Source organism: Orbicella faveolata, unplaced genomic scaffold, assembly GCF_042242905.1.
Source record: "Orbicella faveolata isolate gen_17 unplaced genomic scaffold, um_ofav_v1 contig_47, whole genome shotgun sequence".
Lineage (NCBI taxonomy): Eukaryota > Metazoa > Cnidaria > Anthozoa > Scleractinia > Merulinidae > Orbicella > Orbicella faveolata.
In genome coordinates this window covers 20,691,506-20,712,267 of record NW_028301577.1, presented here as the reverse complement: position 1 = coordinate 20,712,267, position 20,762 = coordinate 20,691,506, and the positions used below count along the sequence as shown (strand labels likewise).

Genomic DNA, 20,762 nt, shown 5'->3' with positions numbered 1-20,762 from the left:
CACCCAATACATCGCGTGACAGCCCTAAAAATACCAAGACGTTTATACTAATTTTATACCGTATAAAAAGGAAAGTTCTATCTTTTCATTTTCTTAAAGAAAGTTTTACTAACCTGCTGATCCTTTATTTTGAAGCGTACCATGGCGCTTTTCAAATTCCGATAGATCTTCCTCTCTTCTATGTGATAAAATCTGGGGGTCTTCCCCGCTACCGTAACACACTCTCCAGCAGCTTATAAACAACCGGTTTGAAACCATCAACGACAATCATTTGCGAGTAACGTTTTTTAGGTCTTTATCGAGCGCGTGACTTCGGGGAATCCCCGAGCTGTAATTTGCATAATTAACTTCCTGCCCGTAACTTTTGTATAAATACAACCCCGGATCAGAGTTCCGTACAACTTCAGTTATCTACCTTTGGAAGCTATACACTGGCAATCTGCTTGGAAAGAACACTGTCCTAAGAAAAAACATGTCTGAGGTACGAGTGGAGAACAGTTGTTTGGTTGCTTTCACGTAGTTCGTTGAAATTTTATCTACTCTTTAACCGGCTATGAAGTACAAGTACGTTCTTTGAACACGTATATATCCAAACAAAAGTCTATTTTTTCCTTTAAACAGGCAACGGGAATTCAAGCTGCAATTCGTCAACACATACACGAACACCAGCGAGGTGGAAACCTCTTGAAGGCCGACGTTAGAAATGGCCATGTAAACCAAGCATACGTTCCGGTCACGTTTACTGGAACCCGCACAGGTGATAGAAGAACAGGTAAACTTTATGAAAGTGTTTCATAGAAATTGGGTCTGATACTAAAATATGCTTTCATAAAAATTACTTCAAGTGGCCAACACTTCTTCTAAAAATCGAAAGAACCAGAATGACGCCTCGGCTTAAAGTAGCATGACAGAAGAGTCAGTAAAACTCTCTGAAGATTCTCATCACAAAGACAAAGAAATTCAATATTTACACTGGTTCTAAAATTCAGTTTTATGTTACTGTAAAAACAACAAAAATAACAACGAAAAACAAATAAATAAATAAATAGCTGAATAAATAATATGAAGAATTTAAGAAAAATACTGATATTCATAATAACACTTTAAAATCCCTGGTTCGAAAAGAAGGACATGTTAGATAGTACATTGAAAACATTTTGAACAAGGTGCAGTGTGAAATCATATTTTCTGATCTCAAACATTCAAAAAAAGTATCGTTTCAAGTGATTATGTTGAATAGTGTTGAACTGAATTCATTTTATTTTCTAGAATTCTATCTCGAAAAAACTGAAAGTGGTGAGTGCCGCCCCTTGATATGTACCATGAGATGTGAATTAGGAGACCAAAATGATCGCTACTATTTGTGTGCAGATGATGACAAAGATGGCAAAGTATTCCTATTGGTGAGTGTTGAACAACAGTTTACTAGTGCCCTTCAATAAGACTGCCCACCTGAGGATGGAGACCAGCCCAAGGTCCATGATTATAGCTTTCACGGTTGACAACATTTGATATAAGACTTCTGGAAGAATCTTTGTTACTGTATTTTTAATTGAATGAAAAATAAGTCGTCTCTAATACTCTAAATTATAAAGATGGAAAACGTGCTAATTGCAGGAGGGAGACACTTATTTTTGGCGGGGATTATCTCTTTTGGGGGGGGGGTGGGGGAACCTTTGAGTTACAATAATATTGTTCTTGACTTTAAATGCCTTGACATCAAGAAAGAGGGATGGGCCAGTTTGTGGAGTGCAGGGGCAAGAGGCATTATTACAATTTAACATTGAAAGAATATATTTTCCACCCACTAACTCAATCGATCAAACTATTCAACTTTTCTTTCTCACTAGAAATCAAATGCTGAAGACCTTAAAGATAAGAAGTTCAGGTTTCAAATCAAAGTTGCTAGTGACGGTGGACACTACTACACAATCATGTCATTGAGCACCGGAATGTTTCTTGCCAGCGACAACAAGGGAAATGCATCTTTGAAGAGATTTAAAGAACAACCGGAGGACTTACAAACATGGTTTCATTTCATGCCCCACGTGACAGGCTTGACGTTTTGTAATAACGTTGAAACTCATACATTGGGTGAGGGTAACTTGGATTATGACAGGATACAGTTCCCAACTTCATATTGTCAGGCTTCTGAGGTGGAAGCATGTTAGAGTTCAAGTTCAACAATCAATATTTAAAATTATAATGATCTTGAATGATTCAGTTTTCTACATAGTTTAATAACTTTTGCAGCATATTATCGTAGAATTGAAGCCCATAGTAATTCCCATATGGAATCAAAGCAAGAAGTGCATGTATTCAAATAAACTCCAACTGAGAGTTTTTGCTAATATTTGATATTAGGTTATTGGCATAGGGATTCTCTGACCACAAATGGGCAGAGCCTTAACAATTTGTAGACTGTATTTAGACATGGCAAAACAACTTTAGCTATAGCTTAAACCTGTTTCAGACTAGTTTTTTTTAAATTAAATAATGCTGTCTTAATTTCACTTGAACAATAATTGAGGCTTCAGCTAGCCACCAGGATTTACATATTTTAAACAATTTTCCTATAGGTGAAAAAAGATACTACAGTGAAATTCCAATTAGAGTTGCTGTAGAGAATTACTTTTCAAAAATAGTGAATGTAGCTCTTTTGTTGTTCATATCAGTTTGTTAACAGTATTTTTTATAGGAATTACGTGGTGACTTTGAGAAGGGCGATGGACATTTCATGTACAAACGCAATTGTTCATGCTCTTTGATATATTAGGTAGAAAAAAATAGAACTCTAATTGTACTTTTCAGCATCCTACAATGATTGGTTGTTGTATCAACAACAAATAATATTAATAACGTATTATAATTAATATGGCTTGTAACTGGTGCAGTAACCAGAGAATATGTTGTACTCTATGAGTATTTTTATAGTTAACATTAAAATTTATATTAAATACAAAATTGTTGCCTGCATGCTGATTTAACCTTGGATGAGCTCAAGGAAAAGTGGTTATGTCTGAAAGAATATTTTGAAAAAATCAACATGTTACCATGCTCTGTCAGTAGAAATACCAAAGACATTTTTAAAAGATACACTAAAATCACAACTTTGCTTGTGCTTGGGATGACCAAACACAAGCAAAAATTCTAATTATCAGTCTGCAACTTGTCCGTTTCCAGTAGATTCCAAAATGGTTCCTATCGGAAAGAATTTGGGAAAGAATTTGGGATAATCCCGGATGTGACAGCTGGTTTTCTTAACTATTATAACACATGAGACCATCATAGTCGCTTGTATAACATTACACCCGCTTTCAGTGTTACGTGCATAGCAACTATCTCTCGGCATGCCATCTTTCGACATGCTATGTAACCTGGCCTACGTCAAAATGTAAGCACAAGTGGCTTCTTTGCGGTCGACTTCGACTTTTAGTCATGAAAGATGGATTTATTTGTCATCAAACTAAGGCAAGGAGCATCAAGAAAACATTCTGTGAGTGATAAATCGACTGCTTTGAATGTTTACATCTTTCGAATATTAACTGAGCGGTAGCGGCTCAATTCTACCGGAAGTCACTATTGAGAGCCGATCGAGTACACTAATATCGTTTGAATTATCCCGTAAATCGGGAGTCCACAATCTTCTTCATTCATTTGAGGTCAGTAATTATCATATACTTGTCGTTTGTTCCGCTAATAACCGGAAAAATTGCTAGTTTCACAGGTAAACCGTATTTCAGCCGTTTACATAGCATGTCGAAAGATGGAATGTCGAGAGATGGTCGAAAGATATCGCCTGTGGACGTAACACAGAAAGCGCGTGTAATTTAAATGATTTGTACAAGTTCATTTCTTCCATGCATGAGACACCCATCAGAATAATGTTTTAATAATTATTTCTTGTAAACTACCGGACGTTACTACGCCACACTAAGGGACGTTATGTCCGGCGTCCAGCTTCAAGCCTGTACAAATGTGTTAGATGTGAGCCATTGCAAGCTAGTTTTCATACACTGGAGCCTTGCTCAACTTCAATTGGTACATCTGTTTATGGTTTATATTGTGTACGGTCAGTACGGTACATGAGCTGATACACGTGTTCGTATGTGTAAAGCAATTCCGGAAGCGTCTCTCAACAAGGTTAAAACCTCGGAATTAATTGAGTTAAAATCGAAAGGGGTTCCACTCTGGGGACATTTTCTTTTGTCCCAAGATCATACCTAAAGTCACTTATCCGGACTGAAGTTACTCGCGGGACTTTTCCCGAAGTTAGTTAAACGTTTATCAGCAGAGCTCAGAAAATGTGTCGTCATTCAAACGTTAGTCTCCAAGGAAGAAAGAAATCCAAGCCAAGTTAAAGGGTATTTGTATTGGAAAATCATGTCCGTGATCAAATTGGAAGCAACTGAAGTAGAACAGACAGGATTGACCAAGGTAAACACAAAAGAGATTTAATATTTCCACTCAAACAACTGCAAAAAAAATATACGTTTCACTAACTCCATGCAGATATCGATACGGTTGAACTCCGTGGAGATCGAGAATGCATGATTAAAAAGTTAAGTTAAGAATGCATTTTAGTTTTGTTTTGATTTAAAGGAAATTAGTCTGAATTTTAAAGCACTGCTTCACAGCCATAACAGACAGGTCTTTTCTCTTAATTTTATATTTTCACAATAAATATGCATTAAGTGATGTATATATTTTCAAACGACCAACTACCACAGACAGAATTACAAATAACTTTTGAGGTTCTACTATTTTGTCCTCGACTTAGTCGTGCTTTTCTTGAAGTGGAGAAAAGAAAAGATTTCGAAAAGACATCCGCCAAAGGAAACGGAGTGAAAGCGAAACTTTTAGAGTGTTATACATCAATTCCAATCAGGGCAGAATAAATGAGGGATGTTAGAAATTAGACCTGGAACATAATCACCAAGCGAGAAAGAAGTTCTTGCCTGTGTCACGGTCACGGTTTGTTTGTTATTTCTTCGTACCAGCCTTTTTTTAAAGATATTTGACGACAAAGATTTTTTTACGTATTTACGCCCAGTCGTTTTGTAGCCTAAACAAAGGTCATTCTGTGGTCCACCATTTGATGATGCAATCAGGAGGGGTACAAACATCATATTCTTTAAAAAAATATATTCGCTTTAGAACTTAACAACTTGTGTCAAATACTTAGGTCTTATTATTGATTGTCATTTAAGTTGGAAAAAACATGCACATGAAGTGAGTAAGAAAATTTCAAGAGGCATTGGTATCCTATCTAAGCTCAGGCATTTTGTTACTGATGATATTCTTACTCAGATTTATTATTCCTTAGTGTATCCCTTTCTTACCTATGGCTTGGTTGTCTGGGGAAATACCTACTCCAAAACTCTTAAACCCATTGCAACTTTGCAAAAACAGGCTCTACGTATAATCACATTCTGGTTACTATGCAAAACGCCGTTTTTATGTTTCAGAATTGCCATAATCTATTACCTAAGGTCTTTGACAATTACTTTACATGCATATCACCTGAACATAACTATAACACTAGGCTAGCATCTAAGTCAACATATTATATGGACCAGGTTAGAACTAATTATGGAAAATTCAATCTACATTTCTCTTGTCCTTCTATCTGGAACAATTTGGATGAACAGATAAAAAGTTTATCTCCCCGTTTATTTAAACAAACCTTGACTAAGCAATTTCTAAGTTCTTATGCTCAATGCTAGTTTAGTATTTTTTCTTTAAGTTACTATCGCTCTTAATTAAACAATGCTCTGTCTATAACTGGTACTGTTACTAATTATATTTCTTTTTATATTTATATCTTTATATTTTTTTTTCTTTCTATCTCTTCTTTTCTTTATTTTTCCTACAACCGATTTAAAGCGTAATAATCCCTGTAACTACTCAGTTCGTTTAGTTTTTATTATTTTGAGTAGTTTTTTTGCTTATTTAAGTTTAATGTATTCTTTTGCTGAATGATATTCTATGTATTATGCAAAATGAAATGGTTGTTGGTATTGTGTTGTTAACTGAGCAGCATGTCAGGTGTCCATTCCGTTATAGTGATCGAATATGCCATTTCTCTGTTTAGCCTTTGTCTAGTAAACGTCTACTTCTCCTTCGATCCCACGACGAAGAGGCTTCCAAATGTCTCGATAAAAGGAATAAACCACGGTATAGATTGTACTCATCATGAACTTGTGAACCCTAGCACAAATTACGTGCTCAACTACTTTTATACTCAATTTTAGCAGTTTAATAGTCTACGCATATCGTGTTTTATAAAAATAAAGAAACACGACAAATATTTCGTCACTTCGATTTCCTAAATTAAAAGTATTCATCTAAATGTTTTCATTTTCAAACAGAATTTATCATAGCAGCTTTCAGGTGCTTAGAATCTTCTAAAATAGATTCTCAAAGAATCTCTCCTGTTTTCTGTTTCTGTACTGTACTGGGCTCTTTGAAATTCACACATTCTACGAAAGGTATTTGTGTTGATAATCGTGTTTCGCAATTACGCGATAAACTGTTGTGTTTTTTTAATTTCCAGCTTATGAAGATGCATGTCACGCGATCTAACGCGTGACAACCCCTGAAAATACCAAAGACATTCATGCTAATTTTATACCGTATAAAAAGGAAAGTTCTATCTTTTCATTTTCTTAAAGAAAATTTTACTAATCTTTTAGCAAAACCAAAAACCTTTTTTGGCTATTTCTGATCCTTTCGTAGCCTGGCATGGCGCTTTTTAAATTCCGATAGGTGTTCTTCTCTTTTATGTGAAAAAATCCACTAGCGTAACACACTCTCCTGCAGCTTATAAACAACCGGTTTCACACGATCAACGCCAATCATTTGCGAGTAACATTTGTTAAGTCTTTATCGAGCGCGTGACTTCGGGGAATCCCCGAGCTGCAATTTGCATAATTAACTTCCTGCCAGTAACTTTTGTATAAATACAACCGCGGATCGCACTACAGCTAACTACTTTTGGAAGCTATACACTGGTAATCTGCTTGGAAAGAACACTGTCCTGAGAAAAACATGTCTGAGGTACGAGTAGTAAACCGTTGTTTGGTTGCCCTCAACTAGTTCGTTGAAAGTTTATCTAATCTTTAATCGGCTATGAGGTACAAGTAGGTTGTTTGAACACGTATATATCCAAACAAACGTCTATTTTTCTCTTTAAACAGGCAACGGGAATTCAAGCTGCAATTCGTCAACACATACACGAACACCAGCGAGGTGGAAACCTCTTGAAGGCCGACGTTAGAAATGGCCATGTGGATCAAGCACATGTTCCGTTGACGTTTACTGGAACCCGCACAGACGATAGAAGAACAGGTAAACTTTATAAAAGTGTTTCATAGAAATTGGGTCTGATACCAAAAAATGTTTTCATAAAAATTACTTCAAGTGGCCAACACTTCTTCTGAAACTCGAACAAACCAGAATGACGCCTCGACTTAAAGTAGCATGATCGAGGAGTCAGTAAAACTCTCTGAAGATTCTCATCACAAGGCAAAGAAATTCAATATTTACACTGGTTCTAAAATTCAGTTTTATGTTACTGTAAAAACAACAAAAACAACAACAAAAAACAAATAAATAAATAAATAGATGAATAAATAAAACGAAGAATTTAAGAAAAATACTGATATTCATAATAACACTTTAAAACCCCTGGTTCGAAAAGAAGGACATGTTAGAAAGTACATTGAAAACATTTTGAACAAGGTACAGTGTGAAATCATATTTTCCGATCTCAAACATTCAAAAAAAAGTATCGTTTCACATGATTATGTTGAATAGTGTTGAACTGAATTCATTTTATTTTCTAGAATTCTATCTCGAAAAAACTGAAAGTGGTGAGTGCCGCCCCTTGATATGTACCATGAGATGTGAATTAGGAGACCAAAATGATCGCTACTATTTGTGTGCAGATGATGACAAAGATGGCAAAGTATTTCTATTGGTGAGTGTTGAACAACAGTTTACTAGTGCCCCTTAAATAGGACAGTACACCTAGGGATGGAGACCTCCCCAAGGTCTATGTTGGTAGCTTTCACGGCTGACAGCATGTGATATGGGACTTTTGAAAGAATCTTTGTTACTGTATTTTTAATTAAATGAAAAATCAGTTGTCTCTAATTCTCTAAATTATAAAGATGGAAAACATGCTAATTGCAGAAGGGAGACACTTATTTTTGAAAGGCTTATATATATATATATATATTTTTTTTTGGAAAGGGGGAACGGAAAAGGCTACACGTACATTAATATTGTTTTTGACTTTAAATGCCTTGACATCAAGGAGGGGGGATGGGCCAGTTTGTGGACGGCAGCCCTGGGAAGAGGCATTATTACAACATAGCATTGAAAGAATGTTTTTTCCATAGTGAGTAACTCAAGTGATCAAACTTTTCAAATTTTAATAACAATATCATATATCTGTAAACATTTTTAGCCAGAGATCGTTTTTAAATTTTTATTATGTTCAACCCTGGCTACGGTCCTTCAATATTTTTACGCATTCAAATTTTCTTTCCCACTAGAAATCAAATGCTCAAGACCTCAAAGATAAGAAGTTCATGTTTGAAATCAAAATTGCTAGTGACGGTGGACACTACTACACAATCATGTCATTGAGCACCGGAATGTTTCTCGTCAGCGACAACGAGGGAAATGCATCTTTGAAGAGATTTAAAGAACAACCGGAGGACTTACAAACATGGTTTCATTTCATGCCCCACATAACAGGCTTGACGTTTTGTAATAACGTTGAAACTCATACATTGGGTGTGGGTAACTTCAATTATGACAGCATACACTTTGCAACTTCATATTGTCAGGCTTCTGAGGTGGAAGCATGTTAGAGTTTAAGTTGAACAATCAATATTTAAAATTATAATGATCTTGGATGATTCAGTTTTCTGCATAGTTGAATAAATTTTGCAGCATATTATCGTAGAATTGAAGCCCATAGTAATTCCCATGTGGAATCAAAGCAAGCAAGATATGTATTCAAACAAGCTCAAACTGAGATTTTCGCTAATATTTGAGGTTAGGATATTTGCATAGGGATTCTCTGACCACGAATAGAAATAGACTTAATGACAGCTTTTAGACTGCATTTAGACATGGCAAAACAACAGGTTAAAACCTGTTTCAGGTCAATTTAATTAAATAATGCTGTCTCAATTTCACTTGCAAAATAATTGAGGCCAAGTTGCAATAAGTGGAACTAGCACAATTTTTAGGATTTAAATATTTTAAATCATTCATTTCCTATAGGTCAAAAAGACAGCAAAACAATATACTACCATGACATTCACATTACCGTTGGTGTAGAGAATTGTTTTAAAAATAGTGCATATAGCTCCTTTGTTTTTCATATCAGTTTGTAACTAGTTTTTATAGGAATTAATATCATGACTAAAACAAGAGGATAATAGACATTCCATAATGGACATTCCATATACAAACCCAATTGTTCATGCTGATTGATATACTAGGCAGAGTAAACAAAAATGTCGTGAATTTTTTAATACCCTAAATAACAAATAATAGTAATTACATATTATAACTAATATGGCTTGTTACTGGTGCAGTAACCAGAGAATATGTTGTACTCTATGAGTATCTTTATAGGTAACATTAAAATTTATATTAAATACAAAATTGCTGCCTGCATGCTGATTTAACCTTGTATGAGCTCAAGCAAAGGTGGTTATGTCTGAAAGAATATTTTGAAAAAATCTATATGTTACGATGCTCTGTCAATAAAAATACCAAAGACATTTTTAGAAGATACACCAAAATCATATTTTTGCTTGTGTTTGGGATGACCAAATACAAGCAAAGTAACAGCCCCGTTACTTTCAGATTTAGCAGGCAAAAAGGGCTCTTACTTTCGGGTAACCGTTACTTTTAGATGGTTTAAAAAGGTCTGTAGGGGACTGGCGGAAACCTTAGCTTTGAAAGGTTTTATCAGGAGGAAATTCACAAGCACCTGATGAATTCTTAATGAGATTGAGAAAGATAAATATGGCTACAGGATTAACCAATTATAATTGGTCAAACACATGAGTCAACCTAAATCACCCCTTCCCTTCCCCCGTCAATCGAAATAGTGGACTTACCCATGGCCATATATAGCGGCGAAAGGCTGCAAAGCCCGACAACGCAAATACACCTTTTGCTGTTCATTTACAGAAAATATCCATTCATTTGTGTCCAAATTTGTTTCATTATGGTCAAGATACTTTCATTTACACCAATATGACCTTCATTAACTGGAATTGGTTAATCCCACAAAAAATGAAATATTTGAATTGAAAATTATAATTATCAGTTTGCAGTTGTCCGTTTCCAGTAGATTCCAAAATGGATTCCTATCGGAAAGAACTTGGGATAATCCTGGATGTGACAGCTTGTGTTTTCAACTATTATAACACATGAGACTATCATAGTCGCTTCTATAACATTAATTTAAATAATTTTCAGCAAGTTTATTTCTTCCATGCATGAGTCACCCATCAGAATAATGTTTTAATAATTATTTCTTGTAAACTACCGGACGTTACTACGCCACACTAACGGACGTTATGTCCGACGTCCAGCTTCAAGCCTGTACAACTGATGTGTTAGATGTGCGCCATTGCAAACTATTTTCATACACTGGAACCTTGCTCAACTGGAATTGGTACATCTGTTTATGGTTTATATTGCGTACGGTAAATGAGCTTATACACGTGTCTGTATGTGTAAAGGAATTCCGGAAGTGTCTCACAACAAGGTTAAAAGCTCGGGATTAATTAAGTTGAGTTAAAATCGACACTTCCACTCTGGGTTAATTTTCTTTTGTCCCAAGATTGTGAAATTTCCCTACCTCAAGTAACTTATCCGGGCTGAAGTTACTTGCGGGACTCTTCCCGAAGTTAGTTAAACGTCTATAAGCAGAGCTCAGAAAATATGTCGTCATTCAAACGTTAGCCTCCAAGGAAGAAAGAAATCCAAGCAAAGTTAAAGTGTATTTGTAGTGGAAATCATGTCCGTGATCAAATTGGAAGCAACTGAAGTAGAACAGACAGGATTAACCAAGGTAAACATATTTATAACGAAGAGATTTAATATTTCTACTCAAACAACTTCAAAAACTATACGTTTCACTAACGCCAGAAATCGATACGGTTGAACGCCGTGGAGATCGAGAATGCATGATTAAAGAGAAGCTAAGATTGTATTTTAGTTTTGTTTTGAAATTAGTTTGAATTTTAGAGCACTGCTTCACAGCCATAACAGACAATTACAAATTAGTACTTTGTCCTCGACTTTGTCTTGCTTTTCTTGAAGTGGAGAAAGGAAAAGATGTCGAAAACACATCTGCCAAAGGAAACGGAGTGAAAGCGAAGCTTTTACAGTGTTATACATCAATTCCAATCAGGGCAGAATAAATGAGGGATGTTAGAAATTAGAACTGGAACATAATCACTAAGCGAGACGGTAGTTCTTTTGCTGTTGAACTTGTCACGGTCACGGTTTGTTTGTTATTTCTTCATACAGTTTTGTTTTTGAAATATTTGATGAGAAGAACTTTTCTTACGTGTCGTTTTGTCGCGCCCAGTCGTTTTGAAGCCTAAACAAAGTTTATTCTGTGGTCCAACATTTGATGATGCAATTAGGAGGGGTATAAAAACATCATGCTCTTAATAAAAGAAATCTGTGAAAATATTCGCTTTAGAACTGAGCAACAAGTCAAGTGTCCATTGCGTTATAGTGATCGAATATGCCATTTCTATGTTCAGCCTTTGTCTAGTAAACGATTACTTCTCCTTCCGGATCCCTCGACGAAGAGCCTAGAGTCAGTAGAGAATGCGTTCTTCTAAATGTCTCGATAAAAGCTGATCAGATATCGGTAAATAAACCACGGTATAGATTGTATTCATCATGAACTAGTGAACCCTAGTATATTTACGGAACAAATCACGTGCTCAACTAGTTTTATACTCAATTTTACCAGTTCAGTAGTCTACGCATATCGTGTTTTATAAAAATAAAGAAACACGACAAATATTTCGTGACTTAGATTTCCTAAATTAAAAGTATTCAACTCAATTTTTTCATTTTCAAACAGAATTTATCATAGCAGCTTTCAGGTGCTTAGAATCTTCTAAAATAGATTCTCAAGGAATCTATTCTGTTTTCAACTTCTACACTGTACTGGGCTCTTTAAAATTCGAAACTATTTGTGTTAATAATCCCGTACAAAATTGCAATATAAAGTGTAGTGTTATTTTCCACCTGGTGAAGATGCATGTCACGCGATCTAACGCGTGACAACCCCTAAAAAGGCTAAGATGTTCATGCTAATTTTATGCCGCATAAAAAGGAAAGTTCTATCTTTTCATTTTCTTAAAGAAACTTTTACTAATCTTTTAGCAAAACCAAATTGAAATCTATGCTATCTATTTCTGATCCTTTCTCTCGTAGCGTGGCATGGCGATTTTCAAATTCCGATATATGTTCTTCTCTTTTATGTGATAAAATCTAGAATTTTCCCCACTAGCGTAGCACACGCTCCTGCGGTTTATAAGCAATCAGTTTGACACGATCAACGAGAATCATTTGCGACTGACATTTTTTTCAGTCTTTATCATTTTCTTCGTAGAGCGGGTGACTTCGGGGGATCCCCGAGATGCAAATTTGCATAATTAACTTCCTGTTCGTAACTTTTTGTATAAAGACAACCCCGGATCACAATTCCGTCGTACTACAGCTATCTACTTTTGGAAGCTATACACTGGTAATCTAGTTGGAAAGAACACTGTCCTGAGAAAAACGTGTCTGAGGTACGAGTAGAAAACCGTTGTTTAGTTGTCTTCAAGTAGTTCGTTGAAATTTTATCTAATCTCTAACCGGCTATGAAGTATAAGTACGTTGTTTCAACAAGTATATATACAAACATCTATTTTTCTCTTTCAATAGGCAACGGGAATTCAAGCTGCAATTCGTCAACACATACACGAACACCAGCGAGGTGGAAACCTCTTGAAGGCTGAGGTTGGAAATGGCCATGTAAACCAAGCACACGTTCCGGTCACGTTTACTGGAACCCGCACAGACGATAAAAGAACAGGTAAACTTTATAAAAAGTTTCATACAAACTGGGTCTGATACCAAAAAATGCTTTCATAAAAATTACTTCAAGTGGCCGACATTTCTTCTGAAAATCGAACGAACCGGAATGAGGACTCGGCTTAAAGTAGCATGACTAAAGAGTCAGTAAAACTAGCTAAAACTCTCTGAAGATTCTCATCACAAGACAAAGTACTTCAATATTTACAATGGCTCTAAAATTCAGTTTTTTACTGTAAAAACAACAAAAACAGTCATATAACTAGATAAATACAGGAATAAATAAAACGAAGAATTTAAGAAAGACACTGATATTTATAATGGCATTTTAAAATCCCTGGTTCGAATATAAGGACATTTTAGATAGTACTTTGAAAACATTTTGAACAAGGTGCAGTGTAAGTGAAGAATGATCATCGCAGTTAATTTTTTTTTTTTTTTTCAATTTAAGCAATTGGAAAGAAGAAGCCTGAAGCCCGTTGAAGCCCTGATTTTTTCAGGCTTCTTCTTTCCAATTGCTTAAATTGGAAAAAAATTTACTGCGATGATCATTTTTCACTTTCATCTACAACCGCAGTTCATATATGAATTATTTCATATAAACTTCACATCATTTCACTCCTCACGGGAAGATATGAACTCAATTAATTGACCTCGCTCCCAATGTGTGGCTTCATAGCTCAGTTGGTAGAGCATCGCACCGGTATCGCGGAGGTCACGGGTTCGAATCCCGTTGAAGCCCTGATTTTTTCAGGCTTCCTCTTTCCAATTGCTTAAACTGGAAAAAATTTACTTCGATGATCATTCTTCTCTTTCATCTACAACCGCAGCTCATATATGAATTATTTCATATAAACTTCACAAGGTGCAGTGTGAAATCATATTTTCTGATCTCAAACATTCAGAAAAGTATCGTTTCAAGTGGTTATGTTGAATAGTGTTGAACTGAATTCATTTTATTTTCTAGAATTCTACATAGAAAAAACTGCAAGTGGCGAGTGCCCATTGAAATGTACCATGAGATGTGAATTAGGAGACCAAAATGATCGCTACTATTTGTGTGCAGATGATGACAAAGATGCCAAAGTATTCCTATTGGTGAGTGTTGAACAACAGTTTACTAGTGCCCCTTCAATAGGACCGTACACCTGGGGATGGAGACCTCCCCAAGGTGCGTGGTCATAGCTTTCACGGTTGACAACTTTTGATATAAGACTTCCGGAAGAATCTTTGTTACTGTATTTTTAATTAAATGAAAAAATCAGTTGTCCCTAATACTCTAAATTATAAAGATGGAAAACATGCTAATTGCAGGAGGGAGACACTTATTTTTGGCGGGCCTTGTCTTTTTTTTTGGGGGGGGGGGTGGAAGGCTTGAGTTATAATAATACTGTTCTTGACTTTAAATGCCTTGACATTAAGAAAGAGGGATGGGCCAGTTTGTGGAGGGTAAGGGGAAGAGGGATTATTACAATTTAACATTGAAAGAATATATTTTCCACACACTAACTCAACTGATCAAACTATTCAACTTTTCTTTCTCACTAGAAATCAAATTCTGAAGACCTTAAAGATAAGAAGTTCATGTTTGAAATCAAAGTTGCTAGTGACGGTGGACACTACTACACAATCATGTCATTGAGCACCGGAATGTTTCTTGCCAGCGACAACGAGGGAAATGTATCTTTGAAGAGATTTAAAGAACAACCAGAGGACTTACAAACATGGTTTCATTTCTTGCCCCACGTGACAGGCTTGATGTTCTGTAATAACGTTGAAACTCATACATTGGGTGTGGGTAACTTCAATTATGACAGCATATAGTTTGCAACTTCATATTGTCAGGCTTCTGAGGTGGAAGCATGTTAGAGTTCAGGCTGAACAATCAATATTTAAAATTATAATGATCTGAAATGATTCAGTTTTCTGCATAGTTTAATGAATTATCCAGAATTTCATCATAGAATTGAAGCCCATAGTAATTCCCATGTGGAATCAAAGCATGCAATATATGTATTCAAACAAACTCAATTTAAGATTTGAGGTTAGGATACTTGCATAGGGATTCTCTAACCGTGAATAGAAATAGACTTAATAACAACTTTTAGACTGCATTTAGACATGGTAAAACAACTTTATCTATAGCTTTAAACCTGTTTTAGGTCAATTTAATTAAATTATGGTGTCTTAATTTCACTTGAACAATAATTGAGGCCAAGTTGCAATAATTGCAACTAGCCACAATTTTTAGGATTAAATCATTCATTTGCAATAGGTGACAAAGACAACAAAACAATATACTACCATGACATTCACATTACTGTTGCTGTGGAGAATTGTTTTAAAAATGGTGTATATAGCTCCTTTGTTGCTCATATCAGTTTGTAACTAGTTTTAATAGGAATTAACATCATGACTATTAGAAGAGGATGGACATTCCATATACAAGCCCTATTTTTTGTTCAAGCTGATTGATATATTAGGCAGAGGAAAACAAGATGTATAGATTGGATTTTTTAGTATCCTACAATGATAGGTTATATCAACAAGTAATAAATAATATTAAGTACATATTATAACTAATATGGCTTGTAACTGGTGCATTAACCAGAGAATATGTTGTACTCCACGAGTATCATGGTTAACATTAAAATTTATATTAAATACAAAAAATTGTTGCCTTGTATGAGCTCAAGGAAAGGTGGTTATGTCTGAAAGAATATTTTGAAAAAAATCTATATGTTACGAGACACTGTCAGCAAAAATACCAAAGACATTTTCAGAAGATACACTAAAATCATAACTTTGCTTGTGTTTGGGATAAGCAAGTACAGTAAAACCTGTATTAAGCTGACATTGGGACCCTCAATAGTCTCCACTTAATGCTGGGTGTCCGCTCAAAGCAGGTTGTAATATGTTGTGCAAGAATAGTTAATTATTAACTCTTTTGTAAGACAGTGTAACACAGTGTAAGATCAAAGACTAGCACAATATGATGTCCAGTAAATCAATGCATCAATCTGGAATAATCACTTAGCCATTTAAAATGACAGGAGTCTCAGCTGAACCTTTAGAAGCAAAAAGCCCTTGAAGCGTCTGCTTATTGCAGGTTTTGTGCAACAAAATGTCTTAATATTTGTGTCCGTGTCCGCTTAACACAGGTGTCCGCTGAATGCAGGTTTATTTTACAGTAAATGTGGGTGGAAACTTTTGCGACTTCAGCTGGTAATAGAGGGTGTCGACTTAATATGGGGTCAGCTTAATACAGGTTTCATTGTAGTTATTACAGGTAATTATGTTAAAAGAATAAAGGTGGAACTCCCAAAAACTACTAATAATCTGCTCATCACAATAACCTTTAAAGAAATTCACCAATAAGCATTTCACCAAACTGATTATGAATTGAACAACAACAACAACAACAACCACAAAACCGAGGAATCTACATTTATAGTAATTATTCAGGCATAATTTGAATATTATTTTTGCCCGACTGCTTTGCAGTCTTTTATCGGCAGTAGCTTTACCAACCTTTCACCACTGAATAACCATTAACGAAATTCGCCCAAGCATTTCACCAAACAATCAAAACGAGGAAATCTCCATACTTTGTAAACAAAATATGCAAATCAGCACGAACGAGCGTCAGCTTTTCAAATTAGCAAATCCTGTTCGCTTTTAAAGCATGAATGAATGGATGAAGGAAGGAAGGAAGGAAGGAAGGAGGGAAGGAAGGAAGAAAGAAAAGAATAAATGACTTAATTTAGTCGTCAAAGAGTATTAAGCTTTAAAAAAATGCGTTCTTGACCTTTCTTGGTTGCCAACCGTACCAAAAGATATTTTAGCAGACTACGAAGCTCTCCCTTCTAGCTCCTGCTAACTGGTGTACTAGCACAAAGAAAACTTCAAAACTCGCCGAGCAGTATTTACGAAATAATACAGTTTGATTATTTTCAGAAGTGAAGTTACAGCAAAGAGTACAATCGCTTACCGCAATTTGGCAATATTCACTCTTCCAGACAGAAACTTGTGAACACTGAACTGAACTAATGTTTCCGCCGTCCGTTCGCTCAACTTCTCGGCGTTTCTCACTTATATTTCGCCTCCATTCTCTTTTCCTGGCTCGCTCGGCTTGGCGTCGTTCCTTGCTTATATTTTCAAGGCATTTTTCAGTTCTGTTTCGCCTCCTTTCTCTAGCCCTGGCCCGCTCTCTTTGGCGACTGCTTTGCCTGTTAATTCTTGCTCTCTGCCGTCCTCTTCCCTTTCACGTTCCCTGTCTTGAAACGTAATATCAACTCCGCTGTCGTTTGTTGATATTACAACAGAAATAAGTTTTCTTTTCTAAATAGAAAGCTTCTGTTTAAAACAACACCTCTCTCTCAAAATGGTTATGGTGTTTCCCTTCAGATAAACGCGGGTTGCCCAATTTCCCGCCGAAAAAATATGGCATTCTTCAGCTCCCCTGTTCGGGTTACCTTGAGACTCCCCTCTATGGCAAGCCGTTTGTAGCAAAATTCAATCCTTGCAATATATGTTTAATCCTTTAAATAATGGTTTCATTTAAACACAAAAAAAGGCATTCAATCCAATGGCAAATAAAATTTTTGGTTCAATTCAATCTTTTAATTTTCATGATTCAATCCAGTACCTGGAATATTGATTCAATCCAATACCTGGAATATTGATTCAATCCAATACCTGGAATATTGATTCAATCCAATACCTGGAATATTGATTCAATCCAATACCTCGAATATTGATGCAATCCAATACCTCGAATATTGATGCAATCCAATACCTCGAATATTGATTCAATCCAATACCTCGAAGAATGATTCAATCCAATACCTCGAATATTGATGCAATCCACATCGAATATTGATGCAATCTTCCTGGGCCGAGCGCGGCCAACAGGAACGAGAGTAACTGAGCACTAGAGAGCACTGAAAACATGGCGGGCGAAGGAGAACTAGATTTAGAAGTCGAGTTTCCTAAGTTTCTTGCAGACGTCTTGGATAAAACGGAAATAATTTTTGAGAATTTTGACTCAGAAGTTGCAGAAGCGCACGCCGAAGTCTGCTTAGGTAAATGAGGCATTGCTACAACCAAGACACAAGGGACACGGAGAATTTAGATCCCATTACTGTCGCTTTTGTAGATGTGTTCAGTGTGTTGCGTCGCAGAGCTATTACTCCGTCAATTTTTACTGCGGAATCCATTACGATGGAAAGCGAAAAAAGAGGAAAGCATGGAAGACCATTTCTTAAAATTTCTGTTGAGGTGCTTGAGAAACTTTGAGGACTAGGATTCATCTGGACAACGATAACAGAGATGATTGGAGTTTCGAGATGGACAATTCACAGAAGAGTGACAGACGGTATGGCCCGGGGAGGTACTTTGGGAATTTCTGGGAGGGGATGTGCCGCTGGGACCCTGGAACCCTTAGCGTATACCAGAGCTACAATCGTGGACAAAAGTCCTTGGGACACTTATGTAATGTAACGGATTATCTGTGTTTTAGAACTGAAGTATGAAGAAAACGCTGCTATATCCTTTATAAACGGGTTGCTGTTCCCCCCTCCCCCCCAACACAATGTTGAAAATCAGGTGAAATTACACGTACTAGTTTTCAACATTGCATGGGGGGTGGGGGGGGGGGGGGCGAGGTTAGGCAGGTGAAGTTGTATTCGCGCCTGGCGTGTTAGCAAAAGCGCCAGAAGTGCAAATTTGTCCCAAGACTTTTGTCCATGATTGTAGTTCAGCTGAATTTTGTTACCCTATACTAGAGTAAACTCCCCAAATCCCCCCATCTATCGACACTGTTGAGGCTGATTTGCGTAAATTTAAACTTGCCGATTTGATTTTATTATATTTTTGAGTGGCAATTCCTGGTTTCCTTAGTCTAGATAAAATCTTCAACCAACTAGTCAGTTTTGTGAAAAATTATACCCTATTCTAGACCTAAATGCTCTGATTTATATACCCTATCCTAGAGTAAACTGCTTGAAAACCATACCCTTCACAGCGGCACATACCTATATAGCCCATATATGGCAGTGCCCCCCCCCCCCCCGGGCGGTATGGCTTAGAAGATATGAGGGGTTTCGACAGCTTACCTGATAAGGAACCGAAATCAGTCAAGAGTACATTTCTAACCACGGGAGTGCTACTGGATATAACTTCATTGCAGGTTTCTTTAAGTCCATTGGGTTACGGGTTCAACGGAGAAGAATAAGAGAAAGGTTAACAAAATTAGATCCCCAAAATACTGTCTTGAGATAGGGTGCGTAAATTTGCTTTGGCATCTGGATGGACATCACTCTCTGATCCGATGGAAAATACTAATTCACGGCTGTATAGATGGATTTTCTCGGAGAATAACGTTTTTGAAATGTAGTGCAAACAATAAAGCAGAACCAGTTCTTGAATTGTTTCTGGATGCCGTTAAGAGAGACGGAGAATTTTGGCCTTTGAGGGTACGAGTATATCATGGTGTTGAAAGCATTGGTGTGTGCGATACAATGGTGCAGGTTAGAAGAAAGGAGAGGCGCAGCTTCACTGCTGGGCCATCAACACAACCAACGAACTGAAAGATTGTGGGATGTTTTCCGTTGTGCTTCCCACTTGTACTTTTACACTTTTTATAGTATTGAATTGTGGGGCATCCTGGAGACTGATAATTCAGTGCATCTTTTCACCTTAAACTTAGTTTTTCAACCAAGGATAAACCAAGCTCTTTGCCAGTTCACTTAAGCTTTCAACTACCAAAATGTAAGAACAGAAAAAAAACTGGTTGCCATACCAAATGTGGCTTATCATATGATGCAGCCTGAAAACCCCCTTTCAAATGGAAAGTCATATGATTTTGAATACTATGGTGATGATCCTGATGGTCCAACTCCATTGGACAGTGATAACAATGTTGTAGTTGAAGAAATTGACCTGGACAACATGATTCAGTGCAGTCATTTGTATTGGAAAGGCTAGATCCCTTAAAAGAATCAAGTCAAATGGGAGTAGACATCTTCCAAGAGGCTCTAGAACTTGTGACAGTTAAACTTGGGCAACTGACAGTTGCATAATACTACATGTGTGTGGGCTGGGTAAAGGAGATTATGGTGCCACTAAAGTATTTTTGCAACTCAATTCACAACAAAAAACCTCACCCTGTATCAAGTAAATTATTTTCTCATCTTTCTTTTCATTGATATACAAAACTCAGAAAATGCTTTCAGGAATTACAGGATGCCTAAGGTCTAGCAACACAACTAAACTGAAGAGAAATCAGGGCATTTTATAACTGCCATGTGCACTACTCTGCTTTGTAGATTTTACAGGTGCTTATCAAAACAGATGTTAAAATGTTGCAAGGTTAATTTGTTATCTTATTTTCAAAAGTACCCAGGACACAAGACTAAATTCTTGGTGCAATGGCGTAATGGCCACTAACAGGTCTCATGTCACTAGCCAAAACTAACTTTGCACCAGCCAGCCTTTTAAATACACAGTTTCACTGACTTTTTTATAAGAGTGGTCAATCTTGGACATATCTTGTTGCATCTAAAGTGTTAATAATAATCACTAAGAAAATTTCACTCCCACAAACACGAATCCTGCTT

At 36.5% G+C, this 20,762-nt stretch overlaps 3 protein-coding genes across 5 annotated transcripts; all 3 read left to right on the top strand.

The window, feature by feature from the left end:
- The first annotated feature begins 348 nt into the window (after positions 1 to 348).
- On the top strand, positions 349 to 2,805 carry LOC149097543 (uncharacterized). The gene is made up of 4 exons (XM_089280112.1): positions 349 to 481; positions 622 to 772; positions 1,270 to 1,403; positions 1,851 to 2,805. Exons 1-4 carry the CDS (start codon positions 473 to 475, stop codon positions 2,169 to 2,171), a joined length of 615 nt encoding a protein of 204 aa, XP_089136238.1. The 5' UTR covers positions 349 to 472; the 3' UTR covers positions 2,172 to 2,805.
- Positions 2,806 to 3,367: 562 nt separating this feature from the next.
- LOC149097542 (uncharacterized) lies at positions 3,368 to 9,687 on the top strand. Of its 3 annotated transcripts, none has more exons than XM_089280110.1 (4): positions 3,368 to 3,496; positions 7,200 to 7,350; positions 7,848 to 7,981; positions 8,562 to 9,687. In XM_089280110.1, exons 1-4 carry the CDS (start codon positions 3,446 to 3,448, stop codon positions 8,880 to 8,882), a joined length of 657 nt encoding a protein of 218 aa, XP_089136236.1. In that variant the 5' UTR covers positions 3,368 to 3,445; the 3' UTR covers positions 8,883 to 9,687. The 3 variants fall into 3 exon arrangements, with proteins under 3 accessions (XP_089136236.1, XP_089136235.1, XP_089136237.1); XM_089280109.1 differs by lacking the exon at positions 3,368 to 3,496 and adding an exon at positions 3,669 to 4,437; XM_089280111.1 differs by lacking the exon at positions 3,368 to 3,496 and adding an exon at positions 4,479 to 7,059.
- Positions 9,688 to 10,808: 1,121 nt separating this feature from the next.
- LOC149097541 (uncharacterized) lies at positions 10,809 to 15,792 on the top strand. Its single transcript, XM_089280554.1, has 4 exons — positions 10,809 to 11,110; positions 12,994 to 13,144; positions 14,111 to 14,241; positions 14,692 to 15,792. The coding sequence occupies exons 1-4, from the start codon at positions 11,057 to 11,059 to the stop codon at positions 14,965 to 14,967; spliced, it is 612 nt and encodes a 203-aa protein (XP_089136680.1). The 5' UTR covers positions 10,809 to 11,056; the 3' UTR covers positions 14,968 to 15,792.
- Positions 15,793 to 20,762: the final 4,970 nt, after the last annotated feature.